We start from the raw sequence: 24,194 nt of genomic DNA, 5'->3' as shown, positions 1-24,194 counted from the left end.
TGCTGAGACTCCTCACCAGCAAGACCCTTCCCTCATGCCCAGCCCTTCCTAGCCTCACACTCTCCGTTTGCCTGCTGAGCTGGGAGAGCGTCTCCCCTAGCCTGTGGCTGCAAACTCAGTGGGTGATGCTGTGGAGTGAGGAGAGCATGAACCAATTCCTTGAGGGGCCATCTCAGAGCCTTCCCTGGCTTTTCCTCCCATTGCAGGGAGAAGTGCCCCTGCCTAAGTGGAATAAATTGGTACAGACCATTAGCAGCGCAGGTCCTCCTCTGGTGGGGGGGAGGGAAGGGGCTGCCGGCACTGCTCTGGATACAAAGCAGCCAGCCACGCTCTGGCTCCTTCCTCCCACACCCCGTTGGCCTCCTCCTCCTCCTCCCTGTTTGCACACTCCCTCCCTCTTTCACTCTCTTTCTTTCCCTTAACGCCACGCTGCAGAAAAGGCAGACCTGGGGAACAAGAGGTCTACAGAGGCAGTGGAGGAGGAAGGAGCTCTCCAATGCTATTTCTTCACGAGTGAAGCGGGGAGGCAGAGAGGCAATGAAGGAGTGTCTTGGTTGCTGCCTGGATTAAGAAAGAATACATTAAAAAAAAAAAATCCGGACCCAACAAACGAGGAAAAAGGGAGGAGAGAAGGAGGAGGAGGTTGCTGAGGGGAGCCCACTCCAGTGGGTGAACAGCCGCTTTGAATCGTGCTTCTGTTCCCAGGGATTAAAGCATGAATGGGAGCAGCTTCCCAGCCACGATGGAAAGAGAAGGTGGTTCAGGCTATGGGAATAAGGTAACTCTTGCCTCTTGCAGGCATTGCATGGCTGAGCTGAGCAGGACAGAGATCCTTTATGCACAGGGCTGTGTGTGTGTGTATGCAGCGGGCAGGGAGTGGGAGGAAGCAGGAGAGACTCAAAGCGATTTTTCTTCCCCTCCCAGTGTATTTGAAGAATGCAGAATGAGTCCCAGGGGCTGCAATGCTAGAGATCACTTTGCCTCCCCTTTTTCAGGCTGGGTGCCTGAGGACACCAAGCTGCTTTGCGTGGGGAAGTCTGGCTGGGTTATGGGGAAATATGCCTGTGTCTCGCCTCCAGGAGCCCTGTGCTCCCAGCCTTGCCCTCCCAGACCTGCACCTGCTCCGGGGCTCTGCTCGTGGGCTTGCATGCGGCTCTCGGGGAAGCTGCGTGGGGACCACAATGTCCCTGCGCCCTTCCAGCCCACCCGTGCATCCGTGCAGAAAGACAGGAGGGAGGTGAGAGGTGACTGAGAGAGTTGCTTTTCCCTTCCCTTGGTCATCCTCTGCCTTTTCTTTGCAACAGAAAGGGATGGGATTTAGGAGGAGGGGGAACTGAAATCCCTTTCATTTGTGCCAGCAGTGGTGAGAGCCAACTTTGAGGCTGCTTAAAGGGAAAAGCTTTCAGAGTGCTATCTTTTGGAGGAATAGAGATGGCTGAGTGATGCTTTGCCATCTGAGGAGTGATCTCTGTGTTGTGTTATCTTGCGGGAGTGGGTGGGGATGAAAAATAGTGATTATGGGAGAGAAAGTCCATGGTGATCAATGAAGCTGTCCACAAACGATGCCTGGCTTTTCCCTGCTGGGCCTCTCTCTGACTCAATTCCTGGGTCTCTGACCCTGAAAGTCCTAATTTCTCTCAGTCAGACCAGAAAGCGCAACTTCAAATAGTATTGGGATGTGGCTTAGCCCAGATGTTTGGGAGAGCACTGAGGAGAACCTGATGTTTACAGCTGTGGAGCCTATATCCAGTTAATCCCAGCAAGTAGAGGTCTTGGCTGGGTGTCCCTCACTATCTTTGGCAGGATCTTGCTGCTACAATATCCATTTGTTCTGTGCTGTCCATCAGATACTCCCTCCTCCCCTTGCCTTCAGGGGCTTCTTGATGGGTTTTGGCATGGCGTTAGGAAGCATTTGCTTTGGTTACTTAGATAATGACATGTCACAGAAGTCCCCACTTACGTGCACACAGCGCAGAAAGTCCTGAGCCCCCAGTGTGCCATCAATTGACGTAAGTGCTTGCATACAGATCTAAGGAGCTTATGGTCCAATGTGGACTGGAAGAAGCTATGCAATCTGTTGCATAGGTCTGTTATGCTAGTGTCTACATTAGTGTCCCTGAACACCTACAGTGAAGTGTCACCAGCTTGTGTCAGTGAGTGAGGTTGGGTGTGTTTGTGTGTGCACACACATATGGAAGAAGGGCTCTGTAAATGTTCAGTGGAGCTTCAAGCCGTTCTTTTGTTTTGTGAGTAATCCTTGCTCATATGAGGAAATTCTCCTAACTCACCTGAGATGCATCTTGCTTGCCTTGTTCGTGTAATTAGTCCTTCTCTGTACACAAATCTCTAATGCGAATGAATTGACCAAGATTTGGCTAGAAGGTTAGCTTAGAAGGTTGGGACTGCTTGGCTTACCTGACAAAGTTGGAATCGAAAAAGTGTGTGAAAATGGAGTCACTCAGGAAAAGACGGTAAAATATCTTCTTTCTGTGTGTAGTACCCAACTCTGTTTTCTGTGTCAGCTGCAATGCATTGAGGAATATGGAAGATGTTCTGGTGAAGGAATTGAATAATTAGTGAAAAAGAAGGATATTTATCCCAGGAGGGCTACTTCTGTGATAGGGGCCAAGACCTTTGGAAATGGCCAAAGCCAGCAGGACACTGGATGCTACTAGAATGGTAAGGGAGCTTTCCCGCTTGATAGTTGGCATCCCAAAGTTTCCTGACCCATCGAGGTGGCTCATAGTGGAGAGTGAATGCAAAGAAGGGATAGTGCCCCAACCCGAGGAAGGGACTGTCACCTTGTATGCGTCACAGGCCTGGTGTGGCGCCACTGGGGTCAGCAGTTCTCCTGTGGCTTTGTCCTCATCAGGGCAGTGTCTCGCAGAGCTCCAGCCAACTACCGCGATGCCTGGATTTGTTCTCTTTCCTCCCTTGACCTGCAGTGTTGTTCTGCGTCTTTGGTTTTTGCTCAGCAGTTGTGCACCTTCTGAGGCAAGAAGAGCAGCGAGTGCCTCCAGCATGCAGGACCTTCTCGATTTTTAGCATGCTCACAAATGCTGCATCTTTCTGGCAAACAGTTGCTGGGATATCTGGCCTAAGCTGACCAAGAAATCTTCCAGTAACAAAGTGTGAGCACACACTCTTCCCTTTAGCGAAGCTGGCTGCTCAGTGTCAAAATAATGCTTTCTGAAAGGAAAACAGCGCATCTGCACTTTTAATCTTTTCCAGCACCCTCATGTTGCAACAGCAAAAGCTTTGGGAAATGAAAAGAACTGTCTTTCAAGGGACACTAGGGCAAATGGTGCAATACATTTTTTAGTGTTTCTTGGAGACTTGCCTTTTGCAATGATTTTGCTCTCTTTCGCCCTTGTTCTATTTCTACTAGCTCAAAAAAAAAGTTGTGCAAAAGCAGTTTTTTCTTCTTCAAACAAAACCCACTGGGCAAATTTGAATCCATAGGAAGACAGGATATGGTCCTTTCTTGCATCACTGTGCATTTTGGCTTGCAGGGTTGAGCAGTGCCAGAGGCTGCCTGGCTTCCAGGGCTGCTTTTCATACGGGCTTACCAGCAAGATTTCTGACTTCTGGGGACGCAGCAGGCCTTGGTCAGCATCTTTCTCTGTGGGTGATGTCTTCTGTGGCTTTCTTGCCCTCCACTTTTTCTGCAGCTCTCCATTGCATGCAGTAGCCTTGAGAAGTTAGGTGGGCTGTAGCTGTAAGTCTTGTTTGGGGACATGGCTGGAGGTGCATTTGGTGTTGCTTCAACCCACCCGAACGCAAAGCATCTTCTGGAAGCAACGTCACTGGAAGGGCCCTCTTCAGGGTCTTTTTCGTGGGTCCTTGTTCTCTGTAGCATGCTGTCTTTTATGCTTTTCTTGTGGAGATCCTGAGTCAGTTAGCTACCAGAGTGATCTTGGCTAAGCACAAGGTCTGAAGAGTGAGGATAGATTCTTCCTTTTCTCCTGCGAGCCCCAGCTGTTTGTGTTTGGTTTGGCAAGCTGACATCAAGGCTGGATTCACCTTCAGAAGCTAATAAGGGCTTTGCTGAGTGGAGATCACAGGGTGTGGCCCATAATTAGTCTTCATATCCTGATCTAGACACATGGACCACCCCCAAGTCCTCTAAGTAATACAGCGTATTAGTCACTATTGAATATATCCTCCTACATTTTTTAATGGGAATTCCACACCTCCAGGGAACTGAGGCACTGAGAGATTGAGGAAATAACTGAGAACAATTCACTGTGCTGGGGAGCAGATCCCAGCCTCTTTTAGTGCTAATGGCTTTGTCCCACAAATTTAGGTGGTTTAGTCCTCCTCCTGTTCTTGACCCTCTCTGTCTGTGGATACGTTAGCTGTACCAAATGCACTTCCCAAGGCACATTGTTCACAGGCTCATAAAATGACTCCTGCACAGCAAGATACATTATAGGTACCTGTACTGTGCCTGGAGCACGCTTGCACAGGCAGTTTTGCACACCTATATTTTCCATCCTGGCCTATGTATAGAACTGTGTGTTCTTCCCCTTGTACAGCTGTGTGCAGGTGCACATATACTCTGTGTTTCTGTCTGAGAAATTCCCTGTCCCGCCCGAGTACCACAGGCCTTTAAGCAATTTGCCAGCTGCCTCAGAAATCCCTCCAGCTACCCTATCCACGTGAGCCATGGCGAACACAGTGTGATATGCCTGGCAGTGACAGCAGAATAAATAGGAAATGCTCAAGATCCCACTCCTTCCTGGATCTGAGATATTTTCCTAAAGATGGGACAAGAGTTAAGCTTCTGTACAAGGCTTCCTGTGCTTCTTGTGCTGTTCTTTAACAGCAGGTGATGTATTAGCTCTCAAAGGGTGTGTTAATGCGTTGGTCACTGCTGGCCCAGCTCCAGCCTGTTCACTGCCCTGGAATGCTATTTATTGTCAGTTCATGAGACGTGGTTTGATATGCCAGAGTCCTTAATGCTGTGAACATCTAGTCTCTGCACTGGAACATAGCATGTAAGTAAACAGGATGGAGAGAGAAAATACTGCATTCTTGGTTTTGATGGAAGGGTAGCCAAATGCTGACAAGGGAAAGGTGATTGGCATGTGATCACATAGGGTCTCCCTTGGCAAAGATATAGGGACCCAGAAAAGAAATTCGACCAGTTAGAATGGAACAATCTTCAGAAAGGCATTAAAAAACCACATCTCTGAAACCTCTGGGGAGGAGATTTACATCTTCACATCATGATTCTCTCCGTTCAGCTCTGAGCTGTTGCAAAGACTTGTGCACTGCAGAGCCCACAGAAGAGAGAAGTCCGCTGATCCCCAAGTTCCTTCCACAGCATCTGCTGGAAACTGGTTATCCTCTCCGAAATAACAACAGCTGGTACCCTGCTAATGCAATGTGAAGAGTAGAGTTCAGACTCTCTCGTTCCACTCCTGCGTTCTGCGCTCTAGACCAGTGAGCTGAGTTATCAGAAAAATTTGCTCTTCTGCACTGTCTGCCATCTGGGAACCATGTCAAAGCCCAGTGGATAAGGAAACTCAGAGAACAAAGTCTGCTTACCCCCCAGAAAGGTGGAAACCCTGTGCTTAAGTGTACTGAAGATGTGTATGTCGGCTCATGTAAGTTCAGCTGTATAGTAAAGAGAAATGGGCACTTCCAGGGTGCAACTCCTCTCATCTGAAGGCATTCATCTAAAACAGGCCAAAAGAATTCTCCCCATTGATTGCAAAAAGAATCTAGACAGCGAGCTCGGCTGTGGAGATCTACACCTATGGCACTGGAGGAAGCAGGGATGGGTGTCTCCCAGCCTAGGCCCCTGCGGACAGGCACTGCCAGGCCAGTGCAGCTCTCATCTGACCTTTTGTGAGTGGGAATTCATCTGGAGCCAGACATCCACAACTGTAGCTGCAGAATGAAGATCTCCTCCCGGCCGGCTGCAAGGTCTCACTCCTCCAGCCTCTTGAATACCATGCATTATGTTGTGTGGGTGGCAGAGCCCCAGTTTCTCCAGTGCCACAGCTTGTTCTGGTTATGGAGGCTAGAGCTTCCAGAGACACGCTTCACTTTCTGACAGGAGAAAGAGGCATGGGATTTGTCTCAGCTGCTTTGCTGGATGTCATTCTTAAATGCCCTAGCACAGTTTCTTCCTCAGATTCGGCACCTGAAAGACAAAAGGTGGCTAATCCAGAAGATTCCTTGACTCTTCCTCACTTTCCATTCAGCTGGAAAGAGACCAGGAGCAAAAGGATGGATGCTGAGGCTCTGCTCTGGATTTCATGAATGGATGAATGTAGAGGAGCAAGTGGGGATTTTGAGGGGATTTGGAAGCCTGCTCCAGGATTTGTCTGGCACACAAAGCATTTATAATACTTCCAGCATTATCATAACATAATGCCAGCATGATTCAGGGCCCATTCCAGCTCTCAGTGAATAAAAAGTGTAACTCCTATCACCATCAGTAGGAGAGGGTTCCCACTTCTGATAAGTTGTAGTTTTGCATAGCCCATACTCTTCTCTTGTCCTGGTGGCACAAAGAGAAGACTAAGATGCTTTCATGTGCTGCTGTGAATGAGTGGGTCTGGTTGCCTATGTGTGTGGGTGCTGAGCAAGCTGCATGAGTAACACTGCCTCGGAGCAGTGCATCGTGGCCTCTTGCAGAGAAACGCAGTGTGACAGTGGAGTGGGTGCCTGGGTTACCTCCCCATGGGCTTGTCTATAAATACCACCTTGGTGCTGAAGTGTTCTGGCTAAACTCCTTAGATTTCGTCCTTTGTTTTTCCATCTGTTTAGCAGCTTCTAAAGCTAAAAAAGAAATGTGTACCAATGCATTTCTCTTAACACAGGTAGCCCTATGAGAGCCAGCACTATACTTACCGGAGGCTGCATGGGAAAGCCCTTGGGGGAGTCCAGCTTCTCAGGGAATGAGCAAAAGCCAGCAAGTGCCAGAGAGTGACATTGCTCTGGCCACACGGGGCCAGACTAGATGATCTTCTGTGATCATTCCATCTGAATCTCATAGACTGTGACATGGAAAGTAAACCTGGAGCTGTGCTGAGACACCTTCTGACTAGTGCATCCAAGTGAACTTTTTTCAGCTTGAGCTCATGTCTTCCCCATCCAACCACAAAAACGTAGTGCCACCCTTGTACCGATGCAGCAGTCCTAGGGTAGGAATTAGTACTGTGGGAACCACTGTCCCAAGGCCTTCAGCCCATGAGTGCACAGGAGAAGCACAGCAGAGTGCTGTACCATTTACAGGATTTTCTGTATGCATAGATGAGGGCAACACTGAAAGAAATCATTCATACTGTTTCACTGGGCGTAGGAGCCATTGTCCAACCCAGGCCAGCACTGCCGAATTCAGATTCAGACTTGGTGGAAGAGAAGCATAACTTTGCTATTTTCTGTGAGTCCCTGCGTGCCTGCTGTAGCTATATGTCTCCCTGGTATGTGAATAACTCTGCAGGGGCCTGTGACAACATGCTAGATAAGTCACTGTTCTCCTGTGGGCACCATGTCACTTCCCATGCCCTCCTTGCCCTGCCATCCCTCCATCTCTGTGGGGAAGTGTAACTGCAAGCCCAAGGGAAACGTTGGAGTTGGTGGAGTGTACAGGAGGTGAGCGATGCTGTGCCATAGCCATTAACGAGGTACATTAACCAGATGATGAGGGAGCGGCCTGACAGGGTTGTTAACTCCTGTCCCTCACCGTAACAAAGCTGTAAAACCCTCCGGAGAGATCAAAGTGAGAGCAGCACTGCACTCTCCTCGGTTGAGTCCAGGCTGAGAAAAGAGCAGCTTTGCAGGAAGAATTTTGTTAGAGATTGGGTGTGGTACCTGGAACCTGTTTTGGTTCTTGAATAAGTTGATATTTCTTCTGAATAATAGATGTACATGGTGGTTGCTGAGAGGCAGATCCATGAGTGGGCTGGGTCTCTGAAGGAGGGAGTGAGACATACAGAGTAAGCTGCAGTTCTGTTCTGAACTGTGAGCTTGCTGGATGCTGGAAGCCTGGCAGGACTGTGCAGGGATGTCATTTGGATGGTAAACCTGCATGACTGAGGCAGAGAGGGTGGGGGTTTTTTGTCTCCAATGGTCAGTATATACCACTGCCTAGCTCAGGCTCTGGGGCTGAAGAAGAGAAATGTTTGTAATATCATTTATCTGCCTCCATGAGGAGCTTGGTGTGAATGGGAGGAGAATGGTGCTGTGATTAAATCCTAGCACAGTTTATGGTGGGGGTCAGCAACCCGTGACGTGTGTCTGCCAGGGCAAGTAGGCAGGTTTGGGACAGCAGAAAGCAGGGCTGGACCCTGTGGCTTTTTTGGGGAGGCTACGGCTGTGCTCAGATTAGCAGGATGCTTTAAGATGCTGCCTCACGCAGTGGTACTGACAGGCAGCCTCTTGCTTCCTTGAGAGACAGCTTTCACCTGACTATCTAGTGGCACGTTTTGCTTCTAATTTGGGAGAGAGAAGTATAATCTGGCACAAGCCTGCCACCCTTGAAAGGCTGCCAGCCAGTTTATGGCACTCTCTGTCTCCATGCTCCCTCCAGCCTTGGTGAGATACAGAATATTCTATCCTTCCCATCCTCAGCTCTTGCAGTAACTGCAGCAGTGCAGTGCCCCAGGAGAGGCTGACTTGAGCTGTGTGATGTGTGGTTGCATGGACATTCAAAGATTTATTCAGATGGGCTGTGATCCACTTGGATGAACGGCAGCCGGTTATGGAGATTAGAGCTACAGAAGTCGCTCCTAATGAATAATTCTTCCAGTATCTGTGTTATAACAGTGGCACATCCACAAGGCGTGACTCCAACATATTCATTTTAAGAGTGTGTGCAGCTCCTGGAATGACCTTCTGCGAGAGTTTGGAAGTATTTGCTTCTGTTTGTCAGTTAGATGAGCATCATTTCTGGCATGATTTTTACCAGGAAAAAAGTGCAAGTGCTAAAATTGGGAACATTGAAAAGATTGAGTGGAATCTTGAGTGCTAAGGGTGGGGACCAAGACAACTCTACCTGTGTGGGAAGCCGTTGGCGTGCGCATGAGTTGTCTGTACAGCGGTAGGCTCTTTGGGCAGTGGGAAGGATGCTGGTAGATTGGTACGTGCTAGCTTGGCCTGAGCATTGAGGTTCAGGCGTGGCACGAGGTTGTTAAAAGAGGCTGTGAAGCAATGTGATGAGAGTTCAGCTCATTCCTGGGTGGCTCCGTTTGAAGTCATATCTACCTTAGACAGAGTTAGTTACTCTAAGCTGTTAGTTACTTTAGCTCTGAAATTCTCCAAGTGCAAGCAGCCAGTGCTCAGCCAAGAGTATTGAGAAGGGGGCCTGGCAGGCATAACTGTGAATAAAATTACTCTAAGATGAATCCCTTGGCAGCAAGGTGGAGCTGTCTGGATCCTGGAGGTGTAGAATTACCTCTGCCTCGAGCCTGGCAGACTAGCCTCAGGAAGAAGCAAAAATGGCAATAAAAGGTGCCTTTCTATAAATAAAGCCCAAAGGACAGTAGGAGGGGGAGCTGCCAATTTCTGCCCTTTGTGGAGGAGTAACTGTCCATGGCATTGTGAGGATACTGGGATTATTGTCACCATGATCATGTGAGGAGGTGCTGGGGTCAGCAAAACATTGCACAACTTAAACCTATTGCTGCTGAATACTTTTGGAATTTTGCACTAGCAGGACACGTATGTGGAAGTGGAGCTTTGACCTGTGGAGCAGGGGCACCTGAGATGTCTCCCTGACACTGCCCTGTCCCCTGACTTTGGGAAATTTGACAGCTCTGAAGCCCCTGGTGGCAAAGGATTTGTTACAATCCTCTGAAGCTGTCACCCCACACATACACCTCTTTTCTTCCTCCAATGTATCTTTTAATAATGCTGCCAACATTATTTCTCATGGCTGTCTTGTGCGCTCTGTGCTCTGCCTAGCAGTCCTTTTTGTCTCACCCAGGCATCTCGTACCATAGCTTCCTAATGGGAAGAGACTCTGGCTGCTGAAGTTAATAACTTATCCAACTGCCTGAGTCATTCTTGTTACAGAGCAAATTGTGAACTATGCAGCAATTCAGGGCTGAGACCCCAGTCTGTGGGGGGAAAGGGGCTGCAGAGTAGGCGAGCATTTGCATCCAGGTTGGGACCAGCACACGCACTCCTCTGCTGCTAACACTATGGTGCACTTTCGGCTTGTAAATCTTGGGACATTTCCCAAAGCAGTGTTACATTGGGTAGATGTGGGGAAATGGAGGATCAGGGAGTCCAGGGAAACCTGTTCGAAAGGGAGCCTGCAGAGGAGACAGAATGAAACAAGGTTTTCACTCTGCGCTGAGAAAACCAACACATTCAGACTGAAAGAAGAAATTTTTCCCTTTTTTTTTTTCAACATGACAACAACTTGGAGGAACAAGTGTGCCAAGATGTCCTCACAGATGTGCCACATCCCCCATTTTCATAGCCTACATTCTGTGTTTTTCAGGAAGCCCCAGTACCTTGAGCTGCAAAAAGGCTTTAGGGCCACATGCAGCACTGAGCCCTTCTGAGTCCAAGCAGCACTGATTTCTCCCTCTATGTCTCAACCATCATTACTGCTCTGGCTCATTATCAACTGAGTCAAAGAGTTTAGTAATTCTTGTTTTTAAAGATTAGTCATCTGTAGGAATGACATTTGAAAGACTGACAGTTCCAATCAAATGACAAGGGCTGCTCTTGTGCTCGAAGATATTTGTTTAATTAAAAAAAGTTAAAATCAAACTGACTAATTAAGTGTTGTACCTTGAGATACAAGCAAGGAAATTACAGATGTAGTCCTACTCGCTTGAGGAAGCTACCAGGCTGCCATCACATGGGTTGGACAGGCCTAAAGGGAGTGTGACGGGTCTGTGCTGTAGCTCTGTTGATACTCTCCTAACCTAGTTCCCTCCTTGGGCAAGGGATGGCCTGCCGCTCTGTCCCTGCCGTGCAAGGTTGGTGACAGTCGTAATAATAACGATGTAATTTGCCTGGTTGATTTGAGATGCACCGTAATTACTGCATGATTACCATATTCTTAGAGCAGCCATTACAAAACCCTCCAGTTTCTCAGAGCTTCCCAAGGGCTTGTCTTGCTCCTCATCTTGCAAGTAAAACCCTGCAAGGGAATCTGTCCATCAGCCATGTCTGCATCTCTCTTTGTGTCAGATTACATGTGCATGCTTTCAGGAACTTGTAGATTAGAGTTCCCTGGTGCTGAGACACTCTGCGGACCACAAGGAATATTTCCCTACATCCCAGCTAGTTTGGTGGCAGGATGGTACTTGACTGAGCACGTCAAGCTTTTGCAAGTGATGAAGATGCTCTTGGAAATGGCAGGGGCTGGTGAGTGGTACTGGGGAGCTGGGCAGCAGGGAGAGGCGCTCGTAGGTACCTGTCCTCCTATCCTCCTATGAGGGTTGCTTGTTCACTGCTTTTTTGGGTTGGGCTGTGAAACTGTTGGTTTAATTCTGTCTCCAGCTTTTGTTTGGCTTCTCCATTTCTCATTCATATGGAGAAGATCTGGGCTGGGTCTGTGATTCTAAAATTAGGAGAAATTACCTTCCCCAGGAATGCACATCAGATTGGTGTGAGTTGCACTTTGCCAGCACCTCAGGCATCAGTGCGTGTGCCATGTCTGTATTTAGCCTGTGAGCTACTTAGGCCTTGTGATTCCTGTCCAAAAGTAGGCAGCTATTTTCATCTCACCTCTAGAGCAAGCTGAAGTGCAGGTGAGCCAAAATAACTAAGCCACCAGGGAAGCCAGAGTCAGGACCAGGCTTAGATTGGAAGCTGTACAAACTGGTAGATTTAGCCCGTGCCTTTCCTGCTAAGAGACAAACTAAGAGCCAAATCCCACCTCCTTGGGCAATGCTGGAATAGCTCTGGGTTTATTGGATTGGCATATGGGGGTTTTATACTAGTAGAAGAAAATAAATTGTTTCCTTCCAAATGCCTCTCAAATGGAAGACAGGCCATGTTATTCTGACATGTCAAAGGTTCCCAGGCAGCCTCCATGTTCACTGTGGAGAAAGGAGGTGAGGGAAGAAGGACGAGTGCATCACAGGAACCCCTGTGTGCTGCCTTTCAGCAGACACAGTAGGGTTAGGAGACCCTGCCGAGTTTTGGCAGGGACCAGAAATCAAAGGGAGATAATTTTAAAATGACCTTTCTGTTTCCAAGGAGAAGGTTGTGTAGGTTTGTGGCTGTACTAATGGACTGCAGAACTGCAAGTGGCGATTGATTGTGTTGCAAGCTGCTGAATTATAGTTGAGCGTTTGCTTTATCATCTCAGATCCCCCCCTTCCCTTTCCACGCTGTAGCATAAAAGAATCGATGTTAATCCCTCAGTCCCATTAGTGACTTTTGCAGAGGTCACAGGCTGGCTGACTCTCTGTGCCCTCTTTGACCACCCAGCACTGAGCAGGGCTTAGGATTTGAGCCTCAACTTTTTAAAGAAGCCATCTACTGGGGATGGGAGCTGGGGGGTTTCTCTGTAGGTTGGTGTAACGGTTTTGGCTATGATTTTTTGACCCACTGCTAACCAGGGAGCTGAGAGAGCTCTTAGTGCCATGCTGCATCTTTGCTAGATCTCTCACACAAGGCCATAGGAGAGAAAACCTGCGAGAAATACTTCTGTGACTCAGTGAATGGCCCTGTCCCTCCAAGCACTGCTGCTACAATATAAATATATTTCTGCAGCACTGGGATATGCTATGATGCTGGAGGGTTTGTTGCTTGGGCAGCAGCTAACAAGGACTCTTGAACAGGCTGCTTGAGTACGGTGCAGCAGCTAGCCTGGGAACCCTGGCCCTGTTGCAGGCTTGTCTGCAGTGAAAAGGTAGTTTGCGATAAGGCAGAAATTTAGATGTGAATTTATTTCAGCTCAAATTACCTGCATGGCTGCTCTTAGTGCCTCTGAAATAGAAAGCAACTAATTCCAGGCTTCCGTAGCTTCCTCGTGAGTGACATGTGTTGGAAGTGGCATTGTGGGAAGGAGTGCGGAGGAGACGCCACGTGTGGCTTTACAGCGTGCTAGGAGCGCTCTGCCTCCCCGAAGCAGGAACAGCACCCGTTGTGCTCCCACGGCAATGGATGCTCTTCACTGCCTGTCCAGAGCACCTCTCAGCCCGGACATGTGCACGCCATCAAGCAGCTCTGACAACAGCTCCTGCAAAGCAGTTTTCAATTCAGTGGCATGTTGAGGGACTTGTGCTTACAGCAGCTGATGTTTTGAAAAGTAATGGAGAATTTGGATGCCTGCATATTTTTTTCTCTGGCCTTCAAAAAAACCTACCCTTAAGATGATGTTGGTATGGAAAAAAAGAAAAATTTTGCTTTTCAAAACTAAATCCATTTTTAAGGTATTTAGGGTGCACAGTGGTGGCCTGCTGCAGTGGGAGAGGGCTAGCTTGCTCACTAGCTCTGCAAGCCTTCCTTTTTTCCCCTTTTTAAATGCGTTAGAATCAGGTTATTAATAACTTTTTAAATAGAGCAGGGTTTTTTTTTTCAGGGGTGAAAAAGGGAAGAGCTCAGTAATTAAAAGTAAGTGCTGATGGCTAAGAAGCCAGGTCTCAGGTACGGAGCTGGGGACCTGCCTTCCAGCTGATACTGAAAAGTGTGTGCCATGTGCTGCGGGCCCCGACCTGCAGCTGAGCGGTGCGATGGGCCTTGCTGCACTCCCCTGGCCTCATCCTCCTGGCAAGTCAGAAGGCAACAGTGTGTGGGAGCTGAGCAGTCTCATCTCCAGGTCTGGAATTGGGAACATATTGCAGAGCCAGCTGGGAGATAAAATTAGGGCTTGCTGGGCACAGCTCTTTGTATTTGATGGTCATATTTGTGAACTTTCCCAGGTGTCAGTTTGATGGGAGGCAGCCCCCCGTGTATCCCACCAGCCCGGGGTTCTCAGATACACCCACAGAATCCCACACCCGGAATTCAGACAGTATATAAAAGCCTGGGACTTCTCTCAGCTGCTAACAACAAAAGCTGTGGACGGTGTGGTGGTGAGGTAATCTTATTACAGCATTAGTGAGCATGACAGTCTTTCTTCTGACAGCCATGCCCGTTCTTTCGTCACCCAGCTATGTTATGCATGTTTAACTTGTTAGGCTTCCTTGGGTAGAGGGAGAAAGGCAAGTCCACATGGAGCCAGGTGTTAGCTTGACACGGTTGTAGGTCCTGAAACAGTGGCCTTCACTGGCCTGCTGGTTGGAAAGGCGAGGCTTGGTTGTTATGGCCTGCCACCTCTCTTACACGAGGAATCACGTGGAAGCACATGTCCTCAAACCCTTTGGACAAAGCATATGCAAAGCCTACTATGGAGCTGTGGAATTTAGTCCAATAATGTTGAAATTGGGTCATCCTTTGTTAATGTCACTTTTTAAAATCCATGGAAGTCAGCAGTGCACAAAATATTCAGTGCAATGCATACCACAGAGGTGGAAATAGAGAGTCTGGAAATATTTCTGTTTCTGACAATGTTGACGTGGTCTTAGCTGAGCAAAGGGGATAACTCAGGGTATCATTGTATCTCCAGTTCGAGAAGACTTGATAAGAGAAGCCCTTTAGATGAGCTAATTGTTGGAGCACTCTTTTCCCAGCACTCATTCAGCGTTCACCCACAAGCAACCTTGAAGAAAACCGAACAATTTTTCATGGGTGTCATCAGCATTTCCCCTGAGAAAACAACTCCCAGTTGTCTTTCTATTTTGGAAGTGGGCTGTAGGTCAAACAGGTTTTCATCTTGATGGAGATGCTTTTTAAAAACCGTGTGTGAACTGCAGCCATTTGTCAAGATGTACTGGGTGCTGTAAATGCTTTCTCATCCGAGACCTGAGTCAACTCACAGCTTTCCTGGCTTGAGAGAGAGTCTGGACCAAGCATTGCCAATCCTGACAGATAGACCAGTGCATCCTCCAAAAGCAGCAAAGGCAGCGCTGCCTCTACGACAGGCAGGACTTCCTGTGTGGCCAGGCCAAGACTAATGAGACTCTCCCAGGCACCAAGGGTCCACATCAGCCTTGCCACTTTCTGTTGGCAAGTGCATGACACATTTTTTGCTTCTGCCTTGCTTTTCACAAGAAGATTGCAAAGCCCAGGCTCAACCCTCTTCAAAAGCACTGTAATAAAAGGATACTTGCCCCTTCCAAGGCATTCCTCTATGTGCCTTTGGAGCAACAAGGAAAGGAAGTGCAGTGACTGTAGCTAAGGATGTCTGAGAAATCCCAGACACCACTTGGGCACTGTGGTGATGATTGCAGTGTAAGAGCCTGTACAAGAAAGCAAACACATTTAGGACAATGCTTTAAACCTTCTAAGGTTTTAACAGAAGATCTGCCTCGCTGTTGGAATCAGTGAAATCTTGGGAGTAGGCAGTGTAGTCTGCATAAGAGCAGTGCCATTACATCTCCTGTCCTGTTTCTAGCTCTGGCCACCTTTACCGGCATCTGCAGAGGTAGAGCAACATTGAGGGAAGGTTAATCCGGAGAAGAGAAATTTTCTGATGCTTGTTAAAATTTGGCTGAAGCTCTGAAACTCAAGGGTTTGTATGTTTTCCAAACTAGTGGGTGGTTCATTCTAATTCTGGATATGCAGTTTATTTACATACACAACTAATCCTTTTTTGAATCCTGTTAAGTTCTTGTTGTTCTTAGTATCCTGTGGCAATAAGTTACAGAAGCTAATTGTGCTTGTGTTAGCTCCCTTGATCCACTTTGCTTATGCTTGCTTTAAATTTTACGTGTTGTTCTGAGAAGCTTGGTTAATATTATTTTTTTCTGTGAGATAATCTGTGTTCTTGATCCCATTTGTTGCAACAGGGCTCAAGGGCTCAGGACTGGAGGGGAAGAGTAGGTCAGGTTTTGCGTCAACTGTTGCAAGGTTGGGGAAATTTTGCAATTTCTGTGCCCCAGTTTCTCTAATAGCTTGGAAAACTCAAGGAATGGCCATTGTGTATGTAGCCAAGGCAAGTGTAGTGACAGAACTAGGGTTTGCAGGTGAAGCTGGGCAAAACTATGAAGTAGAAAAACAGCCTCCTAAAAGCAAGCTTCGTTTCCAGGCTTTTCCAATACTTCTGAATTTCCTATTTTTTGTGTTTAAAAAAAAAAAGAAAAAAGAACACATTATTTCTCTATTTTTGGACACAAGAATTATTTTAAATTTTTAAAAGAAGGAAACAAATGCTGGATGAAGAGGTGATGCAAACCATCACCCTCTATCACAGACCCAGTCTGCATTGGCTCAACATTTTTGATTCCCGTGCATGAATCTGGTTCTTCTCTATCTGGCAGATTGGTAATGGTGGTCTGAAACATTTCTGAATCATTCTCACTCCCTTTCTTGACTTGCGATTCAAGCTTCAGGTTGTACAGATCAGCTCTGGCTCAAGGATGGTGCCTTGCCCCTTGCCGCATCGTGCAGCCTTCTGGTAGGGCTGGGCTGCAAAGCCTCTGTCCTCTTCTCCCGTGAGTCCAGAGAATCTGAGGTTGAAGTTAGCACCCCTGATTAAATCCTTGAAGAACAAGCAATTCTGCGTGCTCATTACTCAGTTCTGGCTATGTTCTGCTTAATAACTAAACAGTAATTAGCTCCACAGTTTTGCTACTATACTTATAATAGCCCCCATTAAAGTTATGGGTTTTTTAGGCAGTAATGGCTTACAGAGTAATTAACGAGCACAAGGCTTTTATTACTACCTTTATTTTTAGCCTGTGCTTTACGAGCCTTTTCTGCCAAATACCAAAATCTTAGGCAGAGGCTTGTCGTGCCCGTTGCCTGCCACGTGGTGTGGACAGGCACAGGGCTGCCTACGGAGCACCTGGAGCCGGCCACCTGTGTGCCCGCGCGCAGCCGGGGGAGCCCGGTGGGAGAGCCCTGGTCCCCGGTGCCCGCTGCGCTGTGTGATTGCAAGGGAGAGCCGCAATTGCCCCGTGCCTCAGTTTCCTCATCTGAAAAGCGGGCACAACAGTGCTGCGTTCGTGTGCCCGCAGTTGTTTTATGTGCAAGACGACTGGCTCAGGCGTGTGAACGTGGCTGTAAATTCGGAAGGGTTTGTTGGGCTGCAGGGGTTGTGGTCCAGCTGCTCGGTGGATTGATGCGGGCTGAGCGGACGGACCAGCTCTGAATTGTGCTGCTTCTGCATCATTTTTCAGCGGGGATCAGGACCAGTTGCTATTGCAAAGGTGAAAAAAACCCTGTGTTTAGGGGATACTTTGCCCAGGGGGAAAAGCTATTAGTGAGAATATACTTTGTATCCTGAAGTATGAGCGTTTATTTTCTTTTTAAAGCTTCTGTTGTGGGATTCGGCTGTGTGTGTTTGTTATTTCCTGGCTGTTTTGTAACTTATATAAGTGTTTGGTATGTTTGTTTGGGTTCTGTGTGTGTGTTTTTCTTACATCTAGACAATATTTTCACTCCAGTGACTTATGTATATATACAAATTCAACTCAAGCAGTTCTTTAGTTTAACGTGTTCTAAATCACTTCTGTTCGATGTGGGAAAACCAAGGAGTAATGACGCTGGGGCTGATCAGCCCCAGAGGAAGAAAGAAGGGAGAACTGACTGTAAACCAGACTGCAGATCAAATCAGTGTTTCCTACAGTAAGTGTCAGAGCTGACGCCAATTAACTTGATTTAAAAAAAGAACCTTCAGCATTTAATAATCCAGCACGTTACTAACACATGGCTCCAGGATGTGTTAAAGCTTTTTTATTAGATGAGTGCCCTTTTAATATAGTCATGCCTCCGTTGCCCTCTGCCGGAGGATGTGAAATCTCTTTCACTATGTGGCATAGCCATTCTGCATGTCAAAATATATTTCTGCTAAGGAAAGTCTTTCCAAACTATGCAAAACACCTTTGTTTTAGAAGTATTTTAACCCCAAAATCGCTTACATTTCAGCTGGTGATTTGTGACTTTTGCCTGATTTTTCAAAACTGAAAGAGAAAGTATACTTTCTGTAGTAGAAAATAGTTTGATCTTTTTTTATTCATTCATGTTTAAATTTGGTTTTCCTCCTTCTTTTTCCCTGTGGAGGAGGAGATAGCAGAAGCCTAAAATTGACAGCCTGAACAAAGCCAGGTTGCATTTCAAATGCTTTCAGTGGGAAAAGGAGAGTGGTATTATGATGGGGCAGGGCTAGAGTGAATGCTTTGAAGAGGAGCATCATTTTCCCCAGACTAATTTTTGCCTAGCCTCACTTGTGCCGTAAACAGCAACAAAAAGCATCATTTGGCTTTGGTAGCAAGGGATTTTTTGGATGTGGGGCAAGCCCCCTGCCTTGGGCAGTGAAGCTGTGAATTCTCTCACCAGCAGTATAACGGTGTATTTCCTAGCCGGTGTTGTTCACAGGAGAAAATGGATTTCACCTTTTGCAGCTTTAACATGTGACGGTGAGGTGGGAGTGCGGCTTTGTTACACTGAGAACTGGCGTCACCCTGCGCTAAGGCCCTCAGTTGCATTAGCGCGTTGGGAGGGAACGCGCTTGAAATACTTTGTCTGGGTCCAGATTTGGTAGCGCTCACAGCAGCCCCAAGTGAATTCTTACGACGTCCTTCAGTCAGGCTTCTCAGGGTCATCAATAAAATCAAATCGCTTCAGGAATTAGCAGTGCACAAATGTCTTTGCTGCAGAGCAGAGTACATGGTACACCGTGGATGCCAACAGGCAGCTCGGGGTGCAGAAGCGTGGGTCAGCAGCTGGGGGTCAGGCTGCGGTCTGTGGCTCCATGTTCTCCCCCAGCTAACAGTCGCCATCTGCGATTCAGATCCCTACTGGGGTTGTATCCCTTTGGGCGCGTGGAGCGTGCTGTATATAGGGAAGGGAACATTAATTAGAGACACTGCACGCAGGGTATCTGATTCACATCTGCAGCCCACGATTGCCGATAGCACAAGAGGAGCTCAGCATTCAGCCAGCCCCAGGAGGACATGGGGACGAAGCGTTCCCACGGCGGAGAGCACTGTCCCCGGGAGCTCTCTGCTGCCAGCCCGAGCAGAGCTGCAAAGCAAAGCCAACAGCTCTCTGCTGGGGCACAAGTGGGCTGTGTTGGCCCAGCTGGAGCACCAAAGTGACAGATGATTGACCAGGGAGCTGCTAAATGCTCTGTAGCAAATTAAAAGCAATCGATCCTGAAAAGACCAATGCACAAATCGTTGGGGCCTGCTCCCTTTCCCCTGTGTTGAAGGGATGGAAATCAGAGTAGCACCCCAGCCCAAAGGTGCACATTCGCCATCATACAAAGCCCAGGGTCAGCCTGTCCTATGGGAGGATGCTGACAATTTGAGTCTGGATTGGCGGGAGGCAAGGAAAAGGCATCTTTAAGGTAAGAGCACTGTATTTGGAGGAAGCGGCCCTCGACAAACGGGGCATTTGATGCATGCCAGCCCACTGTGGCAGCTTGCCAGGTGCTGTGAATTGACTCTGAGTGACTCTTTTAGCACGTTGTTTCCTCCCACCCCCTCACCAGTGGCAGAGTCCTGTCCTTGGTGCATTTGCAGCGAAGGCACTTTACTAGGCAAGGTGTTCAGTCTTTTCAGAGCTGCCCCTTACAGCTATGCCCTACAGGGATACTCAAGGGACATGTTCTGGCTTTACAAGAGGATTCAAAGGATGCCAGCGCTCAGTGCCCTCTGTTCAGGCACTGACAGCAACTGCAGGGACAGCAAGGATGAGGCCAGATGCTCTTTCCTCAGGGCACTGTGTGCTTTGGTAGTGCTAGGCCAGCAGGATTTCTCTGGCTCTGAGAGCTGGACAGGGATGCAGCATAAGGCTGATGTTTGCTGAAGTAATTCCTCCTCTTCCTCCCTGGTTTATTTTGTCTGGATGAGGCTGCTTTCTCCAGTTCTGAAAAAAACAGCAACAAATCTGCGTTACCAGGAGATGCTTCCATGAAAGTCTGCAGGGTGTCCAGCTGCACAGAGCATATCCTTAGTCTGTGAAAAGCTTTTTCCTGCTCGTTCCCTGTACTTGACTGCAGGAAACCCTACTTTCCATAGAACCAGCTGTGTTTGGTGGTTGGTTTAGAGCTTTGTGTTACTTCCTCTGGACACCCTTCCAGAAGACCTCCTTCTTATCACCCTCACTAGCTGCAGCTTGCCCTGATCCACCGCAACCTCCTTCTATACCGCTGGGTCCTTGCATTTCCTAAATGCAGTTTGCCAGCACATCTGCTGATTGTATCCTCTGATGAGGGTCTCCCGAGTGAGGCTTTGCCTCGGCGCATGGTGCTGGAAGAGGGTGGGTGCACATGAGGAGGATGGGTTCCCAGCTCTGTAGATGCCAGCACCATAATCTCTGGCACGGGTTTTTGTATGGGAGGTGGCAGGTCCCTCCCTGGTGAGAGACCTCTGGGTGAGGAACTGGCTGTTTGCTAAAGTTGGCTTGCAATTTTTCAATGAGTTGGGCTTTTTTAAGTGTGGAGAAAAAAAAAACGGATTTGCTGAAACTTTTGTTGAGGGATATTTACATGCCCCTTTTAAGGACAAAGGCCAACCTGTGTTTTCCCTACCCTTTGTTTTCCCTGGTAAATTAATACCCCTAATACCTGCTAATTTGGAAGCAGCAAGTTCTGTCCAGCAACTTGAATATTGCTTGCTTGCACTTTAAAAGGACAACCCATCAGTTCTTGGAGCCATTTCACTTCAAGTCTTCCATTGGGCTCAGTGCCGGAGGCTGACTGTACAGCCCACTGGTCAAGGGAAATTCAGATCAATCCAAATTGGGCTAATCGGGGGTTTGAACCTGGATCTCTCCATCACTGCCCCATGTAACCAAGAAAAAGCAAGCTCCAAGGGTCTCAGGAAAAATATTTGCAAAGTAGCATCGTATCTACAGCCCAGGCTTGAGGAGCTCCCCTCTAGTCTAAGGAGGGGATCTGATAGTTTCCAGGGCACTGCAGTGTCAGTGACTGACCAGCCAGCCAGCGGCTCTGCAGTGGGAGATGAGTGCTTTTCCCCCGAGCAGACTGCTCCCTGCCTTCGACTGCGGTATTCTCTGGGCTCTCGCTTGTCTGCAATGCAGCCCTTTTAGCAGCGGGCTAATGCATTCCCCCACATGGGAACAGTGGTACTAAACTGCTACCCATGTTTGCAAACTGTCCACTGTGCGCGTCCCTGCTAAGTGATGTGCTTTGCTTGCCAAGATACTTGGATAAAATACAGTCTGCTTAAATCTTGTATGTGCTTATATTGAATCAAACTAAGCCATTGTGGCAGTTTAATATACTCCAGTCACAACACCTCCGAGATGGAAGAAATGAACCTGAACAGGCCATTGGAAGCCTGAAATAAAACTGGCTGCATCAGAGGTGCCAGCAGGATGGTCTGAGCTAAAGGGACTACAATGACGGGCAAAACGCAGGGTCACTAGCTTCACTGGAGCTCTATTCCCAAGAGCATAGGTGCAGTCACCCTGCGTGCTCTGCCTGGTGGATGGAGAGGGTCTGGTGGGTCAGAGCACTTGCTGATGTGTCAGGCAAGTAATGTGGTCATTGTTGTCCCTGCTTCTTCCTAGGGGCTTGGGCCCAGCACATGGTGTTGTAAGGCTTGGCCGGCTTGTGGTTGAAGGGTCCTTTTTCCATTGGGGGATGATTCAGACACTGTGGCACTGACCAACTTTTTCTTGGCTGAAGCAAGGGCCTTGCTTGACATTTGGATGCAAAGGAAAGCAAGGCTCTGGCCATGCAGGAGACATCTCTCCCTGGAGGGGTGGAACACATTTCTGTTGCTCACTGCCCCAGTTTGATTTGCTCTTCTTGAGGAGGATTTGTGAACTGAATGGAGCAGCTCCCTAGTACTTTTCTCTGCCTACAAACCTTTGCTCTGTGTTGCAGGTTTCCTTCCAAATGAGTCCCTGAGGTTCCTGCTGGCAGCTCCAGCAGTGTCCTGTAGAAGTGCCCTCTTGCTCCCGGTCCCAGCAGCCAAGGCCCCTCCAAACCTGCTTCTGCAATGGGTGGGTTGTAAGCACTGGTAAGACCTATGAGTCGTGTCACCTTCGCTGCTCTCTCCCTCTCTCGCGTTCTCTCTCTCTGTCCTTGTTCCTTCTTGCCCATTTATTTCTGTTCTCCATGTGCTCTGCTGTTCTGTCTCTGGGGTTTTCACTGTCAGGTAATGAGGAGCTGTGGGTCCAGTCAGTCTTGGAGATGCCGAAGAGACGAGACATCCTGGCTATCGTGCTGATAGTTCTGCCCTGGACACTACTAATCACCGTCTGGCACCAGAGCACCATTGCTCCACTGCTTGCAGTGCACAAGGGTGAGAGAAATCAAACCAGCCCATGCCAAGCCTGTGCATCCCTCCCTCGTCCTCATGTCCTCTCTCATTTCATTTCTCCATGGCAGCCATGCTCATCTCAGCTCCCAGTCCATGCTCATGCAGAAGCCTCTCCACTTCTGCTGTAGGAACGGCCCAGTGCTCACAGGGGTTCTTCAGAGACATCAAACGCCAAGCCATGGGATGTGCTTACTGCACTTGGAGAGCTCTTCATGGCCTAAATCCAGAATCAGTCAGAGTACTGAAGGAACATGCTTTTCTTTGTTCCCTGATGATCCATAAGAGAGGAGCCCTTCCTGATGGCCTTTGCAGCATTCTGCACACAAGTTAGTCCAGCACAAAAGCTGCAAAAAAAACCAAAGAGGAGAGGAAACAAAGCTGCCACTTGAGACAGCTGCTCTGGGAGATTGAGGCAAAAAGCATTTTTTTTAAGTTCCCTCAGGAGAGCAGCAAGCTGGTGCTCTTGCACTTGAAGGAGAAGGCAAGAGCCAGCATCTCACCTGACTGGTGGAGTTACAATGCTATGAGAGAGTCAGCTTCCATGCTACCTTTCACGGAAAGCATTAGAGCTTTGGCCCAGGTCAGATGAATGCAGGAAGTTCTGGGGGATCCTTTCTGGCCAGAACGGTCCTCATTTTTATCCTTTCTTGGCATAGCAGCAATATCCAAGGATGGTGAGAGCTCTTCAGGGCTTGAATAAGCCACGCTGCCTATTGTGGTCTTCATTCTTGGTTCTGCCCTTCTGCTGAGCACCAGGACGGGCAGGTCAGTCTGGGCAGTCTTGCCTGTAGGGAAGAAGGCCAGCTCATTTTCCCTCTCTGGTCCCTTTCTCTGGGAGATTCTCTCCTCTTTTCATTTTAATGTTTACACCAATCCTCCACATTTGCTTATCCTTTTGCTGAACAGTCTGATGTGCAGTTAGAATTGTCAGAAGTTCAGTGTCTGTCCCAAGCAGCTTTACCTTTCTCCCTGGGGGACTGACAGGCACCCATGAGGCTTTGGGCAGTTCTTAAGGGGAGAATGACTGTGATCCCCTCTGGAACGTGGGATAGCATTTCAGAGGTTGAGGGATCTACTGGTCTCTGAAACAGGACTTGAAAGACTATTAGGTGTACACTGTTTGTATACCAGTTTAATTCAATGCCCTAAAAACTAGGAGCTCTTTTTTGTGAATGGCCACGGGCACTGAAGTTACAGCACAGAGGCTGCTCCACTCTGACTCAGCCCTGAACTTACCGATGACCTTGGTAAGACACTTCCTCTGCCTCTGCTTCTCTGAGCCTCCAGTGAAAAATGAGTGGTGATAGAGACCAACCTGAAAGCTCTTGGGAGAAATCATTTTGTTCTTGTAATGCGTTTCCAAGATTCCTTTGGTAGCAGGTGCTGAAAAAGAGATGTGCATCTATATGCTAGCAAGCACAGAACGGCAGTGCTTACACATGCCAGGATTTACAGCTGAGGGTTTGACCTGCAGGGATTTGCAAACTGTCTCAAGCACCGTCCTGGCTAATTACATTTGTGCCTGTGTCCAATGCATTTTGCAGATTTATTTTTGAATTGATTCCAGTGTTCTCTGCTTTCAGAGAGCTCTGCTATGTGATGCTGATGTCCTTTGCCTTATATAGGGCCTGTGCAGGATACCTTGTCCCTGTCCCCCTGCCTCAGATATACACCCTCCCTCCATCAGTGCCATGGAGTACGGTCTTCATTTGGTTCAGGGGTGGTATCAAAGTCCATGCTGCTGGAAGAATAACATGCTATGAAAAAAACATAGGTAGTACCCTACTGGGTCAGACATAATGTCTGTCCCTGTTCTTTCTCATCTGAAGTTCCTGGTAGTAGCTGGTTTTGCAAAATCTATGGCTCAAAGTGTTATGTGCCCACTAGAGCGCAGCTGGCTTATATCCTGAGTGGATGTGCCCCTTC

At 48.1% G+C, this 24,194-nt stretch overlaps 1 protein-coding gene across 1 annotated transcript in view; it reads left to right on the top strand.

Moving 5' to 3' along the window:
• Positions 1-706: 706 nt before the first annotated feature.
• Positions 707-24,194, top strand: part of B3GAT1 (beta-1,3-glucuronyltransferase 1) — a 36,837-nt gene continuing 13,349 nt past the window's right edge. The window contains exons 1-3 of the mRNA XM_010297098.1: positions 707-778; positions 21,830-21,965; positions 22,104-22,250. Of these exons, the coding sequence (XP_010295400.1) occupies positions 22,139-22,250 (112 nt within the window). The 5' untranslated portion in view covers positions 707-778; positions 21,830-21,965; positions 22,104-22,138. The remainder of the gene's footprint in view (positions 779-21,829; positions 21,966-22,103; positions 22,251-24,194) is intronic.

The sequence above is a fragment of the Phaethon lepturus genome, unplaced genomic scaffold (assembly GCF_000687285.1).
Source record: "Phaethon lepturus isolate BGI_N335 unplaced genomic scaffold, ASM68728v1 scaffold2771, whole genome shotgun sequence".
Taxonomy (NCBI): domain Eukaryota; kingdom Metazoa; phylum Chordata; class Aves; order Phaethontiformes; family Phaethontidae; genus Phaethon; species Phaethon lepturus.
This window is presented reverse-complemented; position numbering and strand designations above follow the sequence as displayed.